Source organism: Trachymyrmex cornetzi, unplaced genomic scaffold, assembly GCF_001594075.2.
Source record: "Trachymyrmex cornetzi isolate Tcor2-1 unplaced genomic scaffold, Tcor1.1 scaffold147, whole genome shotgun sequence".
NCBI classification, from domain to species: domain Eukaryota; kingdom Metazoa; phylum Arthropoda; class Insecta; order Hymenoptera; family Formicidae; genus Trachymyrmex; species Trachymyrmex cornetzi.
This window is the reverse complement of record NW_017296059.1, coordinates 6913095-6931800: the sequence shown is the minus strand read 5'-3', so window position 1 is coordinate 6931800 and position 18706 is coordinate 6913095. Positions and strand designations below refer to the sequence as shown.

The following is an 18706-nucleotide window of genomic DNA, read 5'->3' as shown; positions in this document are numbered from 1 at the left end:
CGATGTATAATAATAATGAACCCTATATATTAAAATAAAATTTATACAAAATTACGGCATACGGCAGTCAATATATATGATACACAATAATGCTTTTATCATTTTAATGAAGACGATAATAGACGCAAGTAATTTCGCAGGTAGCAAGTTGTAATTATTTTGACGTCAATAGTTAGTCATTTTAAATTATACATTGACGTCATTTATCCATTCTACGACGTATTTATAACGTCATACTTATTGACATTAGATAAATGACTAATCGACGATATATTGGTAACATTATAGTGATCAATTAATAACGTTATTTATTTATGCCATTAATAGCACGAAAATAACATATTTTTGATATCGGTTTGTATGACGTTATGTGGTTGTAACAAATCTACGTTATTTTTACAATGGTAGGACGTCAGATTTGTCGAGAACGATTAATTAATTACTTCAATCAAATAGACGATACCTTTCTACCTGAGTTAATTAATTTCTTTAATCATCTTTGGATTGTAAAAGAGATAAAAAAACTTGTAAGTACATTTTAAAGAAATAAAAAAAGAGAGGTGGAAAACACCAATTTTGGTGTTCTTAAGAGAGATCAACGCAAGCAATGTAAAATTAATTCTCGAGTGGAGAATTAAATTACGGCACCACCTGGTCACATTATAATCATCGATTTCTATTCCACATAGTGCAATCTTTCTCTTGCATTGCAACATTCAAGGATCAACCTCATCGGATGAACTTTTCGCGCGGCAATTTGTTTGCACATAAGGATTGACCTTCTCCTGCAGAGACATTATGCCTGATGTAGTAGTGCAGGTACGCGAAGCTGAACTGTGATTGCCACTGCGTGTTGAGTTTCTGGAGAAGAAATCGCGATCCTGACAACCGAAACGCTTTAACAGCAACCGCTTTATTTTCTTCTTCCATACGAATATAATGAAGATGATAAGACCTTGCAGAGTATTTGTCAGATCGGTGAGATACCAGATGGATGGCGGCGCATTTTTGAATAGCCATGATATTATTTCCATAGACCAGTTTATGCCCATCACGATGAATAACTTCAGATACAGATTAAACCTGCATGCAAATACATTTGTTTTTGTATCTTATGTATATATGCATCTTATATAATTTAGAATTATTAAAACAAAGAATTGTATTATGGACGAAAGCATTCGAAATAATCAATTTTACTAAAGATAAATATCTTCTCGTAATCAAGTTTTAAATTAAAAGGGAGAAAGTTGCTCAGTTTTTCTTAAGAAATTTTGAAGACATATGATTTCCGTTTTTATGAAATAAGGGTAATCACTTTGATTTTATTCGCACGATCGTTTGTCGTTCTTTCGAGAATCACAGACGTTCTCGAGGAATCTCTGCGCGCGCGTTCGAAACGGCGGCAATGTGTTTGTTGTTTCAAAAGATTTCGTAATTATGAAAGCAAACCACCGCATGGGAAAGTTGCCATCTAAAAATAATCATCTTTTACGGGAACGAGGACCGATCGACATTATGCAAAACCGTTCGGAAACTGATATATCGGCATATATCATATTAATATGATTATCACGTCAGTGCAGAAATGTAGGTACTACAAACCACTGCTTATTGTCATCGTGGCGTCTGCTTTCCGAGCCTCTCAAATGATGAGCTGTGTCCTTCTTGTGACGCACAATTTTTAATGCTGTAGAGATAAACAAGCAAATGTTGCAGATAACGGTGAGACCCATGGGTCCATAAAAATATAACGCCCTCGCCTCGTCCGCTAAAAATTAATTTCTCGCATTATACGTCGTATTTTGTACGTGTTAATGTAGGCAATTTTCAGATTTGATCATGGTTTTAATGAAAATCGGTATTGTTACTATCAGTAAACATCCACTTACTATTGAACCAGCATTTTGTGACACCAATTTCCGGTCGGATCAATTCCTTTGGCACGCTGGGAACGAAATCCATGATGGCACAAATGATACTGAGAAGGGAAGCGCTTCCCCACGCGTAAATTGAATATATAATAAATTTTTTTCTCTCTCGTTGTTTTACGCTTCCTTGTAACGAACGGAATCCCCTGTAAAATGCGATTTACATATTATCATATTGAGCTAGCCACAAGTAGAACAAGTTGCTATGCAAATGCACATTAAAATAACTATCGCCTTAAGTCGCATAGTTTCTCGTAAATATGTTCAATGCGTAAATATTGTTCAGTTATTTTATAAGCTATATAAGCGATGCAACTATGATACGTATTGATAATTAAAAAATATTTCAAATTTAATTTTCTATATTTATTTATTTAAGAGATCAGGGTTGCCACAGACCTGGAAAACCGGGAAAAATCAGAGGAAAATGTAAAAAAGTCTGGAATTTCAAAATTTGCTCACAATTTCCTGAAACTGCTCCTATTCCAAATATAATTGTTATAATTTTTTAAATATTATATCTAACGTTTATAATTCAAAACTTGCGCACTTTAAATGATTTGAACAAAATAATTCAAATTTATATTGTATTCAGTATTTTTATTTGATCCCTCTTTCGTCGTAACTGCATTCTTTTTTTTCAAAACTAATTTATTTTTTGTTGGCTTGAATTTGCATCCAAAATTTTACTATGCTATTAAGCTTTTTTGGCGTTTTTAATAATACAGCTTTCCTACAATCCTAGAGTCTAAATGTTAAAATTTACATATTTTATATTAGTCATGGAAAATTTTCCATTTTCATCTGGAAAATCTGGAAAAGTCAGGGAAGTTTAAAATTCATTTTCTGTAGCAACCCAGGAAATGTAAACAAAGATAATTTATAAATTCTAAAAGCTATGTGAAAAATATTATCCCCTAACTTTCAAAGATGTCTTTCAACACTACCAATCTCAATTCAATAGGTGGTTCTTTGTACAATTAAGTTTAAATGTTATAGGCTGTGTTCGCTTTGGCGCTTACAGCGCTTGTGAACATCAATTGTCTTTGTTTAATATTTAATAAACAATAAGTATGAAACGACGCTTAAAGCGTTGTGAGCGCCAAAGTGAACACAGTCATAATACATATAGAAAACGTAATTTTTTTAAATGAAAATTTTTATATAAAATAATCTATTGCATAAGTTAATGATCTTTTCTTTTCAGTTGTAGCAATATAATGAACTTGATTTAAATATGGACTAAGAAATGGAACGCATAGAAGAGTGGAATAGATAGATATTAACGATAACATGAAAGAATTAAAATTAAAAGCTGATTATTAAAATGACACAAACACATATATAAAATTCTACTAAGCCGAAGGATGATTCATGTTTCCGCGAGGACACGCGTAGCGACGGCAATAATGTTGCGTATGATGCGTGTACGCAATAAAGAAGGAAATTAATCCAGTTCCAAGTACGATCCACTGCACACGCGCTCGACACCCTCGTAATTGATTACAAGAGAACAGGCAATGTGCGTACACATCAGTCGTCACACCCCCAAACGGGCTTGGCGACAACAGGTCAGTTCATCTCCGCACGGCAATAGTAAATAGCGACACGACTATATCGCATCATGAAATTTCATTGACACGCGAGAGATAATAAATTGTTTTATAGCATTCCACACGAACGTATATAATGACAGTACAAAAAAAAGGATGTATTGTATGTCATAGACGTGACTAAAATATATGATATAATATTAAATTGATTGATTATTATTGATTGACTGTTAAATTGATCACAAATGATTTATATATTGATATCGTTTCTTAATCTCATTTAGAAAATGCGTTGAAACGTTTCGTTAATAAACTGAATTATGTATGCATTAACAAGTTTTCATTGTTAAATGGATATATTCAACGTTCATATTCACGCAACTCGTGAATGTCAGTGTTTGAGGATATGCTCTACTGACATTTTCCGTCCACAAATATTGCCTGTTCGAATAGCTTCTTGGACTGACGCGACGTCTAAGCGCGAAGGAGATCAAAATTAACTCGGCTGTGTTTGCGCCACATACGCACGTCGTCACGTACCGGATATTAATTCGCATCCTGTCGCTATCAATTTCCCCTAGTGTTTGTCAATTATCAAATTTCTTTACCACAAGCGCCGGATCAAGTGGCGCTTGTGAAAATATTTGGCGAATCAATTAACTTATTTTGACCTAGAACTCGATCTGGAAAAGTTTTATCCTTGATAAACCGTAATTAATGTTTCAATTATAAATAAATATATACAATATATATATCAAATTACATTGTACAAATTATAATTGAAAATATATATCAAATATAAATCGATTATATGTATATAAAAATGGAATGGTTTTACGAATAATTATGTTCGAGATTCAAGTCTAAATGTCTTCGTTCCATTTCGTTCCAGAACTATATTACAAGATTGTCTTTAATAAATCAGTTTGATGGCAGATGAAATGAATATGGCTCGATAGTATGGAATATTTTAATAGCTTACCCGAATGTCCACCAAATGTCGAAGCACATCACATTTAGCCAGAAGAAGCTTGCCAAAAACGAGAAGTGGATGATGAAAGCTGAAACAGTTGAATAAACGGCTATTAATCATGCATTAAAGTGCCGATAATAGATCTACTCTTGAAAAAACATTATTTTATTATAAATTTATTGACAGTTAAAAATCGTAAAAACCTTGAAAATAATATGTTATTAAATAAAAACTATTTCAATTTCGATTTTTAAATATTACGTCAAAATCACGACACAAAAATTTGCTAATTTTCACAAAAAGAAAAAAGAGAGATATTCATCCAATGAACTTTCAAATTAATTCTGTATCCAGATTTAAATTTTACTGGTTATTCGTTTCATTGTTTTAATAACTTTACTTTCCAGTTATCAGAGAGGAAGAGAATAATTGACACGCGAATATACATGGTAAAATAGATGTATACGCTGCATTTATTGTATTATTATATGCTGTACCAAATGCGATGCAGGCGGAATACGATATTACGGCCTGATGGATTAGTTGAATTATTACGAGAGATGTGTACGCGACGAACAACGAGCCGATGTATCCGCGCAGCGTGTAGCCATGCATGTTCCAAAGTTCCGGCAGTATGGAGTACACCACGAATGTTGCCAATAAAAACGGCAAGGACACTATTAGACCCACCATAGGTATTCTTTTATTTTCTTCCGGGACGTCTTCAGCCTCACTGTCGAAGCAAATAGTTACATCAAATTTCTCATCATTTTGCCAGACGGCAAGGCAATATGGTGTAACGATAAATTCATCGATATTTGGTTGATATAAAGAGCCATTGCTAAGAAATAAATATTCATCACTTTGTCTAGTTTCAGGTTCAAGCACATAACGTTGATGCTGGCACGGATCATGAATAGTCAGAGGAAAAATTTGATCCAATTTTTTACCAATTGGTATCCTCTTCGAATCGCTTATCACATACTCGTATACATCGGGAAAGGGATAATTAAATTGCCCAACAACACACTCTTCTTTAATAGTATCATTAATTTGTGTTATTTCCAGACGTTTGCCGAAAGGACAACAAAGCGGAATGCATGTAATGTTCTCGCACATCTGGTAAGGAACAATATTTTTCTCATCTTGATAGAACTTTTCGGAAAGCTCGTACAACGTTAAGTTGCTTGTGTCTTCAACTTGCGTCAAGTTTCCATTGTATAATGTGGAGTTGTTCTCATCATTGGCTTTTGTAGAATTCGCGCCAAGTTCCATCAGCATTTGATTGCTGCTCTCGTGATTTTTCACGGATCGCTGTGCATGAAACGCATATTGCACCGAGTCATTATCTTCATGGTTGTCATTTGTGGAGTTAGCGCGAAACTCGTACTGTTCGTCATTCTTGGTGGAATTTTTATGTAGATTATATCGTATCGACTTTACATCGTCGCTCGTCGTCGTGGAATTTCCCCAAGGCTCGGAAGAGGAGGCGACAAATAAAAGCGTGTAACACCAAAGCGCGAGATTTTGTCGATGCATCGTCGATCCGTCGACACGTCGAATTTACTGAACCGTCTTGCTTTTCTCTTCAAACGACTTCGTAGTCAGATATCGAACAACCGCAACGATATCGCAAACTGCGGAAACGAAGATACGCGTGATATCGTCAGTCTGTGTACATTTAGCCGCGACTGCGACACTTTTCTCCGAAGGACGAACGTGTGTTGCAGCAAACGTACAAGTGAATGCCAGGAAGAAAACGATGAAAAAGAAGGCACCTCGTTAAAACAGGTCCTGTTTCGGCTAAAGATGACAGAACAAGGGAAGACTCCTTAAAGGTGAGTCCTATAGTTTGTTTTTCGGAGAGTATGGGGAATGTGTAGCATGACATGTTTGCATTTATTTGTTTTTAAGGGCTTTTAGCACTTTCTCAGGTTTAAGACGAGCTTCCGGTTCGTCTCGGAACAACCGAGATAAATTATTACAATCGATGTCTAAGAAAACTTTATTTTACACTCCATTTTTCAAAGCGTTCGATTTAAAAAAATATCTTTAAAGATCTAAAGATAATTTCTAAACTAATTAAATGGAACAAATTGAGCTAAACGTACATTTTCACCATATTATATAAATTTCAAATTTTTAAGTATTGAAAAGTTCTATATTAAATCAGTGGAATATATATTCTATGTTAGTTGAATGAAAGAAGCAGACTACATTAAATACAAGGCAAATGTACAAGGCAAGCATAGAAGCAAAATATAGAAAATAACTTTTAGTTGTATAATTAATTATATAATCTAAAAAAATGAATAAATTATAATTTCTTGTATATCACTGAAACAGAATACTGACTTTCTCATTCGTTGAGTAATAAACAATTTATGCATATATATGTTATAATGAACTGTAAATGATATTACAACAAATTTTTAAATATTAGTATCGATATTTACAAGAAAAGCAGATATTGCGAGAGCATTTAGAAAGTTGTCATGTACTCGTGTATTGAACAGATCTCATTAATTCGTAAGATTTCTAAAGCCACGTTTCATCCGGTCTGACGCGGTCTCTACAGAAGTATGCATAATACATATGATATGAATACATATATATGTATGTATATATATGTGTGTGTGTGTGTGTGCGCGCGTGCGCGCGCGCGCGCGCGCGCGCGTGTGTGTGTGTGTGTGTGTAAACAATTCGTAAAGAAATTATCATATTTGGAAACCGATAACAGTAATGTTTCCTGCAGTTAGAAATTAATTCCACCGCGCAAGTTAGCATTAATCTTCTTTGTGTATAACACGAGTTAATAGAAATCGCATCATTTTATAGATATACCGATTGCGATGCAGATGCCGTTTGGAATTTGTTCCTGCGGTGTCAGTTGCAACACCCCCAGTATGCTGTACGCCATCGCTAGGCAGCCGACGTATCCGCGTAATGTCAGACCATGCAGATTCCTCAGCTCGGGCAGTAACCAGTAGATAACATATGTGACGACCAGGAACGGGACGGATGCGAGCATCCCAGAGGAATATATGATCCCGCCGTCGTCTTCGATCGCTTCATCGCAGAAGAACACCATATATTCCGGATACTCATAACTTTCCACCCGCGCCAGGCAGTACTGATAATAGTCGAGGAGACGTTCCTCCGGCTCTTCAGACAGAGGTAGTATTATGGAGCCATTGGACAGTAGATACCATTCGTCGTCCTTGTATACACGCGGATTCAAAGAATATCGTTTCATACCAGCACATGGATTCCATATTACAAAATCAAAATATTTGTCACTTGCAGTGACATTCGCCGATATAAGATCCATTTCGTAGATCACTGGCAACTGTACCGCTTCCGTCCCGTTCATGGTGGCCTCCACGCAATTGTCTCCGTTGAGGAAAGTGCCGACACGACAGCATAGCGACATGCGGGGCTTCCCGGAGCTGTCACCATCGATGCCAATCGTTTTCTAGGAGTAAAGAGCCAGAGGAAACGAAAACAAATAATGTTAATTCACGATTGGACATGAGCAAAGAGGAACCAAATACCATTTTTTAGATTTTTGTTATTGAAAGTATTATATAGCCGATAGCGAGTTGTACATAATACAATTAATTAGGGCAAAATTATTTTATTTTTAGATCCACACATGCTACTGTAGAATTTTTCTGATTACTATCTGAATATTACTCAACTTTTTGATGTTGGTTCCTTTCTGCGTATTACATCCAATTATAGTTAATAGAGAACATAATTGAGTCCAAGCCACTATGTGAATTAGTCAATCAGAGATGAACAAATTACTGTAATTCATTAGTAGATTAATATTTAAGCAGCTTCTGGTCTATAAATGTATAAATGTTCCACATGTTTCATTGTATCTAGGTTATTTGCATTTACACATTTCATCAAGTTAATTCTCAAGATGCAAGTTCTTTTAAAAGTCATTAATTACGGCACACAAACAATTAGTAATCGTCTCTGATCATTATTTCGCGAATACTCGAATACTATATTACTCGAAAATTTACTATCAGTCATCATAACGATCGAAATCAGCATTAAATATCGTTAAGGTAAGCAAAGTATTATAATACGCGTTAGCAAAGCGACGAATTAATATCTCATCGACAAATTCCAAGTACAACATAGTATGCAATTGAACTTGGAATTATCTCTACCTCCAGATAAACATGAGGGACGATAAAATTTTCCTTCCATTTTGATTCCTCTGGCTTTTCCTTTGCCTGATCGCTTTCGAAAGTGGCAGCCGCGACAAAGACCGTGTGAAACGCGATGAACAGGGCTGTTCTCAGATGCCGTTTCATTATGTACTAATTTAATGAGGCTGCTAAACAGCAACTCTGAATAATTATCGTCACCGCCTCTCAACGTTATCGCCGTGCGGAAGCTTACTCACGAAAGTGCCACAAGAAATGAAGCGGAAGAGAGAAAGAGAAAGATAAAAAACACGATAACTCTCTGAAGAAATACGGTAAGTTTCTCTCTTTGTCTCATAAAATGATAATAAAATATAGCCAATTATATCTCTTATTACTCGTTAACCTTACTGTGTCTCGCTGTGTTCAGTGCGTGAATTGTTGAACCAATCGAGTGAAAGTGATAAAGAAGGGTGCGAACTTTAATCAGTGTTTAAGATATCATGTGGTTATAACAACATCCTTGGTTACATGAGATATAGTTATTTACAAAAAGCATATACTATTCACAGATATGTGTTACAAATATATAAATGATAAACAGTTACATAAGTAAATATATTACAAATACAATTTGTAACATATTTAAATATTATCTCCCCATATTACTAATATAATTTATAATTATATTCTGTATATCAAGATAATACAATTTTATTCGTTTAATTATTGCTATTTTATAGTTATGGTTCTAAGCAAAAAGATTAATGAGATGTTAACTGATAACTAAAATATACAGATTTGCATTTAAACGTATATAGCTCTCATGAAATGTACACCATCTAACCATATAAATATATAAATGATGATCTCAAAGTATCTACATACAGCGACATTTATACGGTTAAATATTGACAATATTGAAGTTAATATATACAGTACAGAAATTCGATTATCCAATACTGTTTGTTAAATAAGCAACTTGTTTATGTGAAAAATATTTTTACCTGCTATGTTGCAAAAATATTTAATTATTGAATATACTGCGAATACTACTCTGATGATCAATGAGTCAAGTGAGCCAAGGGATCATCAATAATTCAAATAACTGAAAAAGGGGTGTATATTTAAATGAGTTATTATCAATTGAGTTGATAATGACGTATTGACTTATGCAATATGATTATTTATCGGGGAGATTGTGTGTGGAATTAACGCGAGCGGTGGTAAAATTATTGCACGATTTCTTTTTTCTTAAGCAAATCGTTGAAATATGAAAAATTCATCCGGATTCAAATGTAGCACTGTTATCACTAACGATTGCGTTAACTTTCAGTTATCTTGATGGATTCGATAAAGTTAGCACTATGTTCTGCTTTGCCGCGACTTTTCCTGGCGTCGGATGAAGCAGGAAGAGCACACGAGAAATGCGTACACTCGCGCGAGCAACCGAACGAGACTACCAGACAACGAGCCGACTACGTTAGAGAAGCAGCCTACCTGCTGCGAAGCCACACATATAGGGCGGTTCGAAAAAAAAAGATTCATTGACAAACTAGTATAGTCTACAGATGGTAGCTTGACCAATCCAGCAGCAACGTAAATTTAGAAGCTGTTTAGATACTTTATGCTCCGCAATGGAGAGCCATTACATTTTCGGGAAGATTACAAAAACTGAGAATAGATTTACGAATGATTAGACGAGCAACAAAAATTTCAATTTCTACCAGGTGCTATTTTATATACAGCCGAAAGATTTATCTCAAGAGGCTATTAATCGATAGTACGGGCGTAGAAAAAAAATTTATTTCCTGTGAGAGGTTCTCACAGCTAATATTTTCTCGATCTTATCACCCTAAAGTACAAAAGAAAAGTAAGTTATTGAAAATCCAAAGATGATATAATTATACTTTTATTATACCGTTATTCACGTATACTTTTATCCCACCTTATAAGCAATGATGCTTGACCAATATAAAGATATACAACACATAATACGTAAAAAACCGGTTTGTACTCGTCTCACATCGTACTCATTGAAAGGATCGTTAACATTTGTTTTACGGGAAATCGAAGTTAGTGATGGCTAGACAGGCGCCAACAGATCCTTGGTTCGGATCTGATCCCGACTTTCCTCACTGAAAGGACCTTTTCAATCATGTTTTCCTCAAAATAACGTGGAACGAATGATGATTAAATTGTATCAGGAAATGTAGTATATGATTCTTACATCATCACTAATCACAGAGATATCGGAATCGCGCGTGCAGAAAAAAGCACGCTGATTCATACGATTTGTGCTCCATATTGATGGTGGAATACAATGTTATACTTATTTATACGTAATACAATATGTGCATGTGTTTATTTATAGTAAAGTTTCCTTCTTTTGTTATTATTAAAAGTTTATTATTAAAGAGGAAAAATCTGTTTTGTATTTAAATCTATAATTTTTCTTTATACTTTATATGTATATCATATTTATACTATATATATATTTTTTTGTTATATATTCTTATTTATCTAATATTTCTTATTTTTAATTTTCTTCTTTGCCGTTTTATCAATTAATATATATGAGTTGATTAATTCATTGATGACTAAGCATCCAACTTCACAACCATAAATATAAGTTCGTGATGTATCTTTTTCACATTGACAATGATAATTTTATTCATGATAACTATTTTTAAAAGCAGTATGAATAAAAATCTAAATATAAAAAGTTAAAATAGTATAAGAGATTTAAAAATATCTCATTTTTTATAAGATCTCTCAAGTATATTAAAAAATTAATATTGAATATTAATATCGGTTATTCTCGCTCAAAATGACCAGACATTTTTTAAAAGGACCTATAACAAATTTACTCGTTGCTGGAATTATAATGCTCTCCTAGAAGTAATAATTAACTCCATAAGTAGAATGTTAATAATTATTACATTATAGTAATTATTTCATTAACGCATAGTGTCATCTACTTTATTATTCGCATTCGTGTAGATTCTCTCGCGAGATAATATTCCCATGATTATCATTTCGAAGAAAAAATAAGGTAACACGAAATTAAATGTAGATTTGTGATTTAAACATTGACATACATTGACTTTGCACGAGATTATCATTTTAATTATTTTTTCGCACACAGTAAGATGCGATCATCAGTCTTTCCTGCGTTACGTACAAAGTAATAATGCCGCATAATAATTTTTCAACTCTACTAAAATCGTAACAAGTTTTCTATCACGATCACAGAAAAATATCTGCCGACGGCTCAACTTACGAGTGTTGATTGTTAGAAATAACGGATAAGTATTACATAAAGAGGCTGCTTACCTGTGCTGAAGCATAACACGCGTATTGGAGACAGGTAAATATAGTTGGCCAAGATCAGGAAGACATAGGCGATAATTAAGCAGATGACATAACACATGAGCGTTTTGCCGTAGAGGTTTCTCAACTCAGGAGTAATTGCATATACCAAGAAAGTGGCAATGAGGAATGGAATGGACACCATGATGCCCACATGATAATGAAAATCTTTTGCTTCCTCTTCCAGCGTATAGCAAACCAAGACGCCAATTCGATCGACGGTCATCTTCCAATCAATGCAATAATTCCAAAACGGAGAGATCTTCCCATCAGCAGTGTCCACCAAGCTGCCATTCGCCTGGAGAATAATCTGCTCGTTACTGTCGTCATCGGGATAGATAGTGTAGTATTGCTGGCTAGGACAGACATTATCCTGCACCAGGTGGAAGTGATTCTTCAGATTTTCAATGTGTTGAATCTCCTTGGTCATTTGCTTCCTCGATAGACGCAAATGTGGTATCTCGGTTATCAGCTCCGTATCGTTCTGAGGCATCTTCTGGCATATCTCGGAATTGTTCGATTTATTGCGGAGAACCTCATCATCTCGGCAGCATTTCCTGATACAATTGCGTAATCTGCAAATGCAACCATAAGTGACATTGCCGTCAGTCCAGCGCAGTTCAGCCGGATAGACGATGCCATCGTAGAAAAAGCTGCCGTTTTCCAAAAGTCGCGACGCCGCACCGTCAACGCTATTCTCCAAGCTGAGGTTCACGCTGAACGATGGCGAACAACGCGGATCGTTGATCAGCGATAGTCCGTCGGCAGTATCGCCGGTATCGTCGGCTATCAACAGACCACATGCAGCGAGGAGGACCGCCAAATTAAAACTTACGGAGCGGCCACCCATCGCGACAAGGGCGTTGAAGAGCGAAAACTATCGGCCGCAACCCGCGCGATCATCTCGGTGGCTCCGCTTCGCGCCCGGCGCTTGACGCCCAGCATATCTGCGTCGGAGAATGCGCACCACGACGGAGCGTCGCGACGCTTCGCGCTTATACACCCACGACCAGAGATTTCTTTGCTTAAGAGACCATTCTCGATGGAAGGATATCGTGTCTATAACTATTATACTTATTCCATATTGTTAAGTGGAGAGCGCCGCTTATTTTACATTTAACCGGGATTAATTGCATCCATCATCTTCTATTTCCATAAATTTACGTTTCGTACAGAATCCTGAGCTTCTTTGACAAAAAGCAAAAAAAACACTATTTATAAATATTTTATTGGAAGAAAAATTTTATATATGTGACGAGGTGTTTTCAAATTTGCGCCCGCGAAGTACAAGAAGTAACAGACGTGATACTTTATGCTAAAACAAACAACTTTTTCCTTTAACAAAATTGCGTCCGATAAATAATTTTTGCGTTTATTTGTTGGCTTCAACCTGTTCTCCTGCAAAAACTACTTGTCAGATGCAATTTTGCAAAAGGAAAAAATTGTTTCTTTTAGCGTAAAATATGACGTCTTGTACTTCGCGGACGCGAATTTGAAAACACCCTGTATATATTCAAAATTTGTTTGGACTTGGAGACCAATACCCGTATATAGTCAGGCCTTATATTTAAGACTTCCTTAAATTTAAATCTTCAGATATTCTACGAATTATTTCATTGGCTACCGAACATCTAAAGATAAATTTAAAGAAGCCTTAAGTACAAGGTCTGACTATGAATACGGGCATAAAATACCTCTCTATTCGAGCTTGTTCTGTAATATATGAAACTATCACTCGTTTGACTGGTCTAACTTTTAACCCTAATTATAGCTACCATGAATTTGAATTTATCGTCAAATTTATGAATAGTTTAGAATTCTAGAGTTAATGATAGAGTGAGGGCCGGTTGTTCCACCTTCCGGTAAATTTTACGTGTTGGGTAAGTAGCAAGATTACCCAATCACATGCATAGATTATCAGATTTACCTCACAGATAAAATTTACCAAAAGATGGAACAACCGGCTCTTAATGATGAAAATTCGATACTTCAAATCCTCCTTAATTTTGAAATTTTCAAATTTCCTTGTCACTACATTGCTAATCAATATAATCTTAAGAATTATTACAGCTATTTATAAATTGCGAACGTATGATATATAATATGGTATAAATCGAATACATTTACTCCATGATGCAAGTAGACATACTTCATATAATAGTCTACTTAATTGCATTATGATTTACATCGAACACGTTCGTTTCTTTGGCTGCGTTCGGGAACGTCGCTCAGATGCCTCCGATGCCTCAGATTCATCATCTGTCCTTGTTTAATATTAGCTGTTAAACAAGGACAGATGATGAATCCGAGGCATCAGAGGCATCCGAGCGACGTTTCCGAACGTAGCCTTTATCTACAGAAGAAACAAAGGAAAGATTAAAATTATCCAATAATAAGGTATCTCTCGAATGTCTATAGTCTACCTTTCGAATTATCCAAAAGTAAAAATCTCTGATAAAAACATCGCGGACTTTTCTTCCTCCAAACAATTCGAATGTGCGCTGCTATTCTATTTCAATAGCGGTGCCATCTACATGCAAAATGCCGAAACTTAATTTGTCCTGTTACCACCAATCGATATATCGTCCATGTTGATTTCGACATTGCCAACTATTGATATTTTATCAATCTAAGAAATAATTGAATGATTGAGAATATTGAGAGTTAATCGATAATAATTATCGATGATGATCATGATGATGATGGTGATGATGATGATGATAATGATGATGATATAATAAGTTACGACAGAGTGACTGGTCGTTAGGTTATGGCAAAGATAACATGTGCTTTTTCAATTAATACAATTATATAGTTTTTATTACACACTCATTTAAACTGTTAAACAATAACAAATTAAAATACAAGGTCTATTATATTAAACGAACAATATATGTTAAGGATGACCGATAAATAAAAAGCTGTTTTAATTTGCAATATTTTATTAAAATACAGAAAGTTAATTGAATTTATACACAGCGCTGAGGAGGTTAACTTTTTACAGAAACGTTCTGTAAAAAATCATCGTAGAATAACAAAATATATACTTTTGTTTATCGGTCATTTTAACATTGCTCATTTAATCTAAATAGATGTAAAAATTACATGATTAGGCCTGTAAATATAAAAAATCATACAATTTTACAGAAATTATGTATAATTTCACAAAAATTATGTAAATTTGCTTTTATTGCGTAAATATATCTTATTCTATATGGAAAATTACGTAATAAATAGCAGGATATTTTTAATATTTTCTGTAACTATTCAAATTTTAGTATATTATTTACGCAAGTAACAGTAATTGTTCGCGCATTGTGCTGTTAATTGCACATATAATACAATATATAGTGCGAATGTCATATTATCGTTCCTGTAACTACACAATACATATTGTATTAGGTGTTAAACTTAATTCCTGCCGTTTTTCGTCTCCAAAATTGATTTGTTTCGAAGGGAAGATGAATGAATACCTTAATTTCATGAATACCTTAATCAAAGTAATTTTCTCCATTTTCTACTTTATTACTAATTAATAATACTTTATTAGTAATGCTTTGACTAAGGTATTTCCCTTCGAAACAAATCAATTTTGGAGACGAAAAACGGCAGGAATTAAGTTTAACACCTAATAATTGTACTTCCACAATCTGCTTAGTTATAAATCAAGAAATTATTTTTATTTTTATATTGCAAATTTACAAACGCGTGGACGTTTACAACTATTATGAGGATCTCAAAATTACCCATTATAATAGTCGTAATTTTGCACAAAAATTGTTTACAGTGCATCGCTTAAGATTAGAAAGCCCTTAGGCCCGTCCGCTATGATTGGCGGTCGTCGACTTTAAAAAAGTAACGGAAAAGTTACTTTCTCAAGTAACGGTAACTTATATGTTACTTTTTTTACTCTCGGTAACGGAGTAACTGTAACTTGTTACTTTTAAAAAGTAACTTAATTTCCATTCCCTGTAATTTTCTCAACAAGGAAAATTATAGAAAATGGTTGTTTGTCATCTTTTACAGCAGTTACATAAAAAATGCATTTTCAAAGCAATTAAATCCGAGTCCCCTAATAAGCATACGAAACTGAATTGTGTTTAATTAGAAAAATTCAATTGTATTTATTTGCTATACATTTACACGAGATTTGAGCAATTAATTATCCGAGCGTAATATCTTATCACAGAAAAACAAAGGTGAATCTGTCATAAATAAGGAGGATTGATCGCGCGAAAAACAAGTTTCAACGAACTCGAGTGCGCTCGACCCCCCGCCAACAATTTCGCGTGATTACGAGATAGCTTATGAAACTGTATGGTCGATCGCGTGATAAATTTGCCACGGAGCTTCCACTTCCTTCTGCCACTACAGTACTGCGGTGGCACACAGTTCGTTCGCCGTTGCCGTCCGTTGTGCTTGCCGTGGCCTGCCAATTTCGCCGGTGTCGACAAGGTAATTTTCATTCTTCGCGATCGCATTCTTGCAACTTGCATGATTATAGAACCTTCGAATAAAAATCTAGTCGATTCAAACCGAATACCGCAGAGCTGCGTTCAGAAATTTCATATACAGATCTTATTTTATTCTTGTCTAACATGTAAATAACAAGGCTAAAACAATAAGATACATCTTCTTGTTTTAGATGAAGATTTTTAATGCGACTCTGTACTAACTATAGATGAATTTAAAGAAAAGGAAATCGTTTCTACTTAAAAAAAACTGCCTTTATACGTTTATGTTGAGAGTTTTTTAAATTTCTAATTATTATTTTCTCCTTTTCTATTTATCCATTTGTTTTATTTCATTAAATTTCTTATGTCTTATTGCATTTCTCTGGATGTAAACGGAAGTCTACACTCAGGTGGTAAAACCTTCATGTTTCATGCACACTTTATGCTCGTGTGATCTTTCTCTTTTCTGCTTTTCTCTGTATGACGCAAGCATGATAATCGGTCATTGCTATTCTGTTGGGTCACAGCCTCCGCTTCGCAATTGACGCACACACGCAATTGTCAATCGTCGGTAAATGAACGTCACGATACAACGTATGACATCACGTGAGAACACTGAGAACTCGAGTCTTTATACACACAAATATTCCGGATGTGCATGCAGGACGAAACAGTCCTGGCGGAAATTTTGTATCGTCCATTATGAAAAGTACAATCTTGACTTCCCGTTTCTTTCTTCTAACTTACAAGTCGATTATTTTAAAAGTACAAAAACAAAACAAAACTTATGTTTTCCTGTACTTAATTTTCCCTTTTCTTTGTTTATTAATTTCATTATTCTTCTAGATGAGTCCGAATCAAATAAGAGATATATGGAGAACTGCGGATGCTGTAACATTCGATGTAGATTCCACTGTTATAACTGAGGAAGCTATCGATGAACTAGCCAGTTTCTGTGGGAAAGGAAAACAAATCACTGAATTGTACATTCCTTATTTTGTTCGTTTTTTTTCTCTAAATGACTTCACCTTGATGTCAACCTTGATCTTATTATGATTTTGTGTTCTACCTGGGATCTTACTCTCGCAATAAGATACCAGATTTCACATCTTTCATCGATGCAAAAATATCGAAAATTTTTCAGAACAAAGCAGGCTATGCAAGGTGATATGACATTTCAACAATCCTTATCTATAAGACTGGGAATCATAAATCCAAGTATGACACAAGTTAAGGAGTTTTTAAATACACATCAGCCATCACTTACCACTGGTATAAAGTAAGATTTTCATTTTTCAGGATATAGAAATGAGTAAACGAAGATTTGTGTATTTTTAACAATTTTTTTTTAATACTTATTTCAGAAAGTTAGTGTCTACTTTACAAGCTCGAGGAAAGCAAGTATTTCTTGTCTCTGGTGGTTTTCGCTGTCTTATCACACCAGTTGCTGCCAAACTTAACATTCCACCTGAGAATATTTATGCTAATAGATTAAAATTTTATTTCACGGGTATGCATATTTATAGCTGTTTTGAATGTACAATATATATTCATACATACAAATGTGTATCGTAGGAGAATATGCTGGCTTTGATGAGACTCAACCAACTTCTAGAAGCGGTGGTAAAGGAGAAGTAATACGGCGTCTTAAGGAGGAAAAAGGATTCAAGATTGTCGTACATGTCGGTGACGGCTCAACAGATTTAGAAGCGTCACCGCCAGCGGACGCATTTATAGGTGTGTATAATATTTGCTTGAAAAAACTGTCTCTCAATGTCTCGCAACATTCATATTTCATGTTAAAATAATGATAGAAGTTGTGCAATAATGATAATCGAGCAGATCATAAACTATGATCTGCTTGATTATCATTATTACAGATTTATTTTTGTTCCAGGATTTGGAGGAAATGTAATTAGGGAAAATGTAAAATCACGCGCGCAATGGTTTGTTACAAACTTTGATGATCTCGTGAAATGTTTATAGATACAAAATATTTTTCTAAAAATGATATAAGAATTAAATTCTTTTGATATTAATCAAAATAAAAAATTACATTATTCACACGAAATAAAGACGATTATGATCGATCAAACAAAATGACAAAAATTATAGAAATTAATACAATTTCAATAATTGTAGGCAATAGAAATCAAAGCCTTTACACGGTCTAGCTGGATCTTAATGCTTGTATGATTCTTATGTGAATTTATATACTACGTATGTAGTCCCACAGAAACGCGCGCCGAAAAATTTT

At 34.5% G+C, this 18706-nt stretch overlaps 2 protein-coding genes across 3 annotated transcripts; one reads left to right on the top strand and one right to left on the bottom strand.

Moving 5' to 3' along the window:
* Positions 1-36: 36 nt before the first annotated feature.
* Positions 37-12898, bottom strand: LOC108757869 (G-protein coupled receptor Mth2). The gene is made up of 7 exons (XM_018502544.1): positions 11960-12898; positions 8645-8769; positions 7302-7932; positions 4467-4545; positions 1893-2077; positions 1606-1771; positions 37-1083 (listed from the first exon to the last, which is right to left on the bottom strand). The coding sequence occupies exons 1-7, from the start codon at positions 12843-12845 to the stop codon at positions 717-719; spliced, it is 2439 nt and encodes an 812-aa protein (XP_018358046.1). The 5' UTR covers positions 12846-12898; the 3' UTR covers positions 37-716.
* Positions 12899-16269: 3371 nt separating this feature from the next.
* aay (phosphoserine phosphatase) lies at positions 16270-18571 on the top strand. Of its 2 annotated transcripts, none has more exons than XM_018502140.1 (6): positions 16270-16450; positions 17296-17432; positions 17594-17728; positions 17814-17840; positions 18023-18186; positions 18347-18571. In XM_018502140.1, the coding sequence occupies exons 1-6, from the start codon at positions 16313-16315 to the stop codon at positions 18433-18435; spliced, it is 690 nt and encodes a 229-aa protein (XP_018357642.1). In that variant the 5' UTR covers positions 16270-16312; the 3' UTR covers positions 18436-18571. The 2 variants fall into 2 exon arrangements, with proteins under 2 accessions (XP_018357642.1, XP_018357641.1); XM_018502139.1 differs by having other exon boundaries at positions 16271-16450; positions 17814-17959; positions 18025-18186; positions 18347-18570.
* The last annotated feature ends 135 nt before the right edge of the window (positions 18572-18706 follow it).

Excerpts from the sequence above, each read along its gene's own strand:
- LOC108757869 (XM_018502544.1), bottom strand. The coding sequence starts at position 12,845 with ATGGGTGGCCGCTCCGTAAGTTTTAATTTGGCGGTCCTCCTCGCTGCA. Across the intron at positions 7,933-8,644 it reads TCCCTCATGTTTATCTGGAG|AAAACGATTGGCATCGATGG; the intron begins GTAGAGATAATT and ends CTTTACTCCTAG. Across the intron at positions 1,772-1,892 it reads CACAAAATGCTGGTTCAATA|CGGACGAGGCGAGGGCGTTA; the intron begins GTAAGTGGATGT and ends ATTAATTTTTAG.
- aay (XM_018502139.1), top strand. The coding sequence starts at position 16,313 with ATGGTCGATCGCGTGATAAATTTGCCACGGAGCTTCCACTTCCTTCTG. Across the intron at positions 17,433-17,593 it reads GGAAAACAAATCACTGAATT|AACAAAGCAGGCTATGCAAG; the intron begins GTACATTCCTTA and ends AAAATTTTTCAG. Across the intron at positions 18,187-18,346 it reads GCCAGCGGACGCATTTATAG|GATTTGGAGGAAATGTAATT; the intron begins GTGTGTATAATA and ends TTTTTGTTCCAG.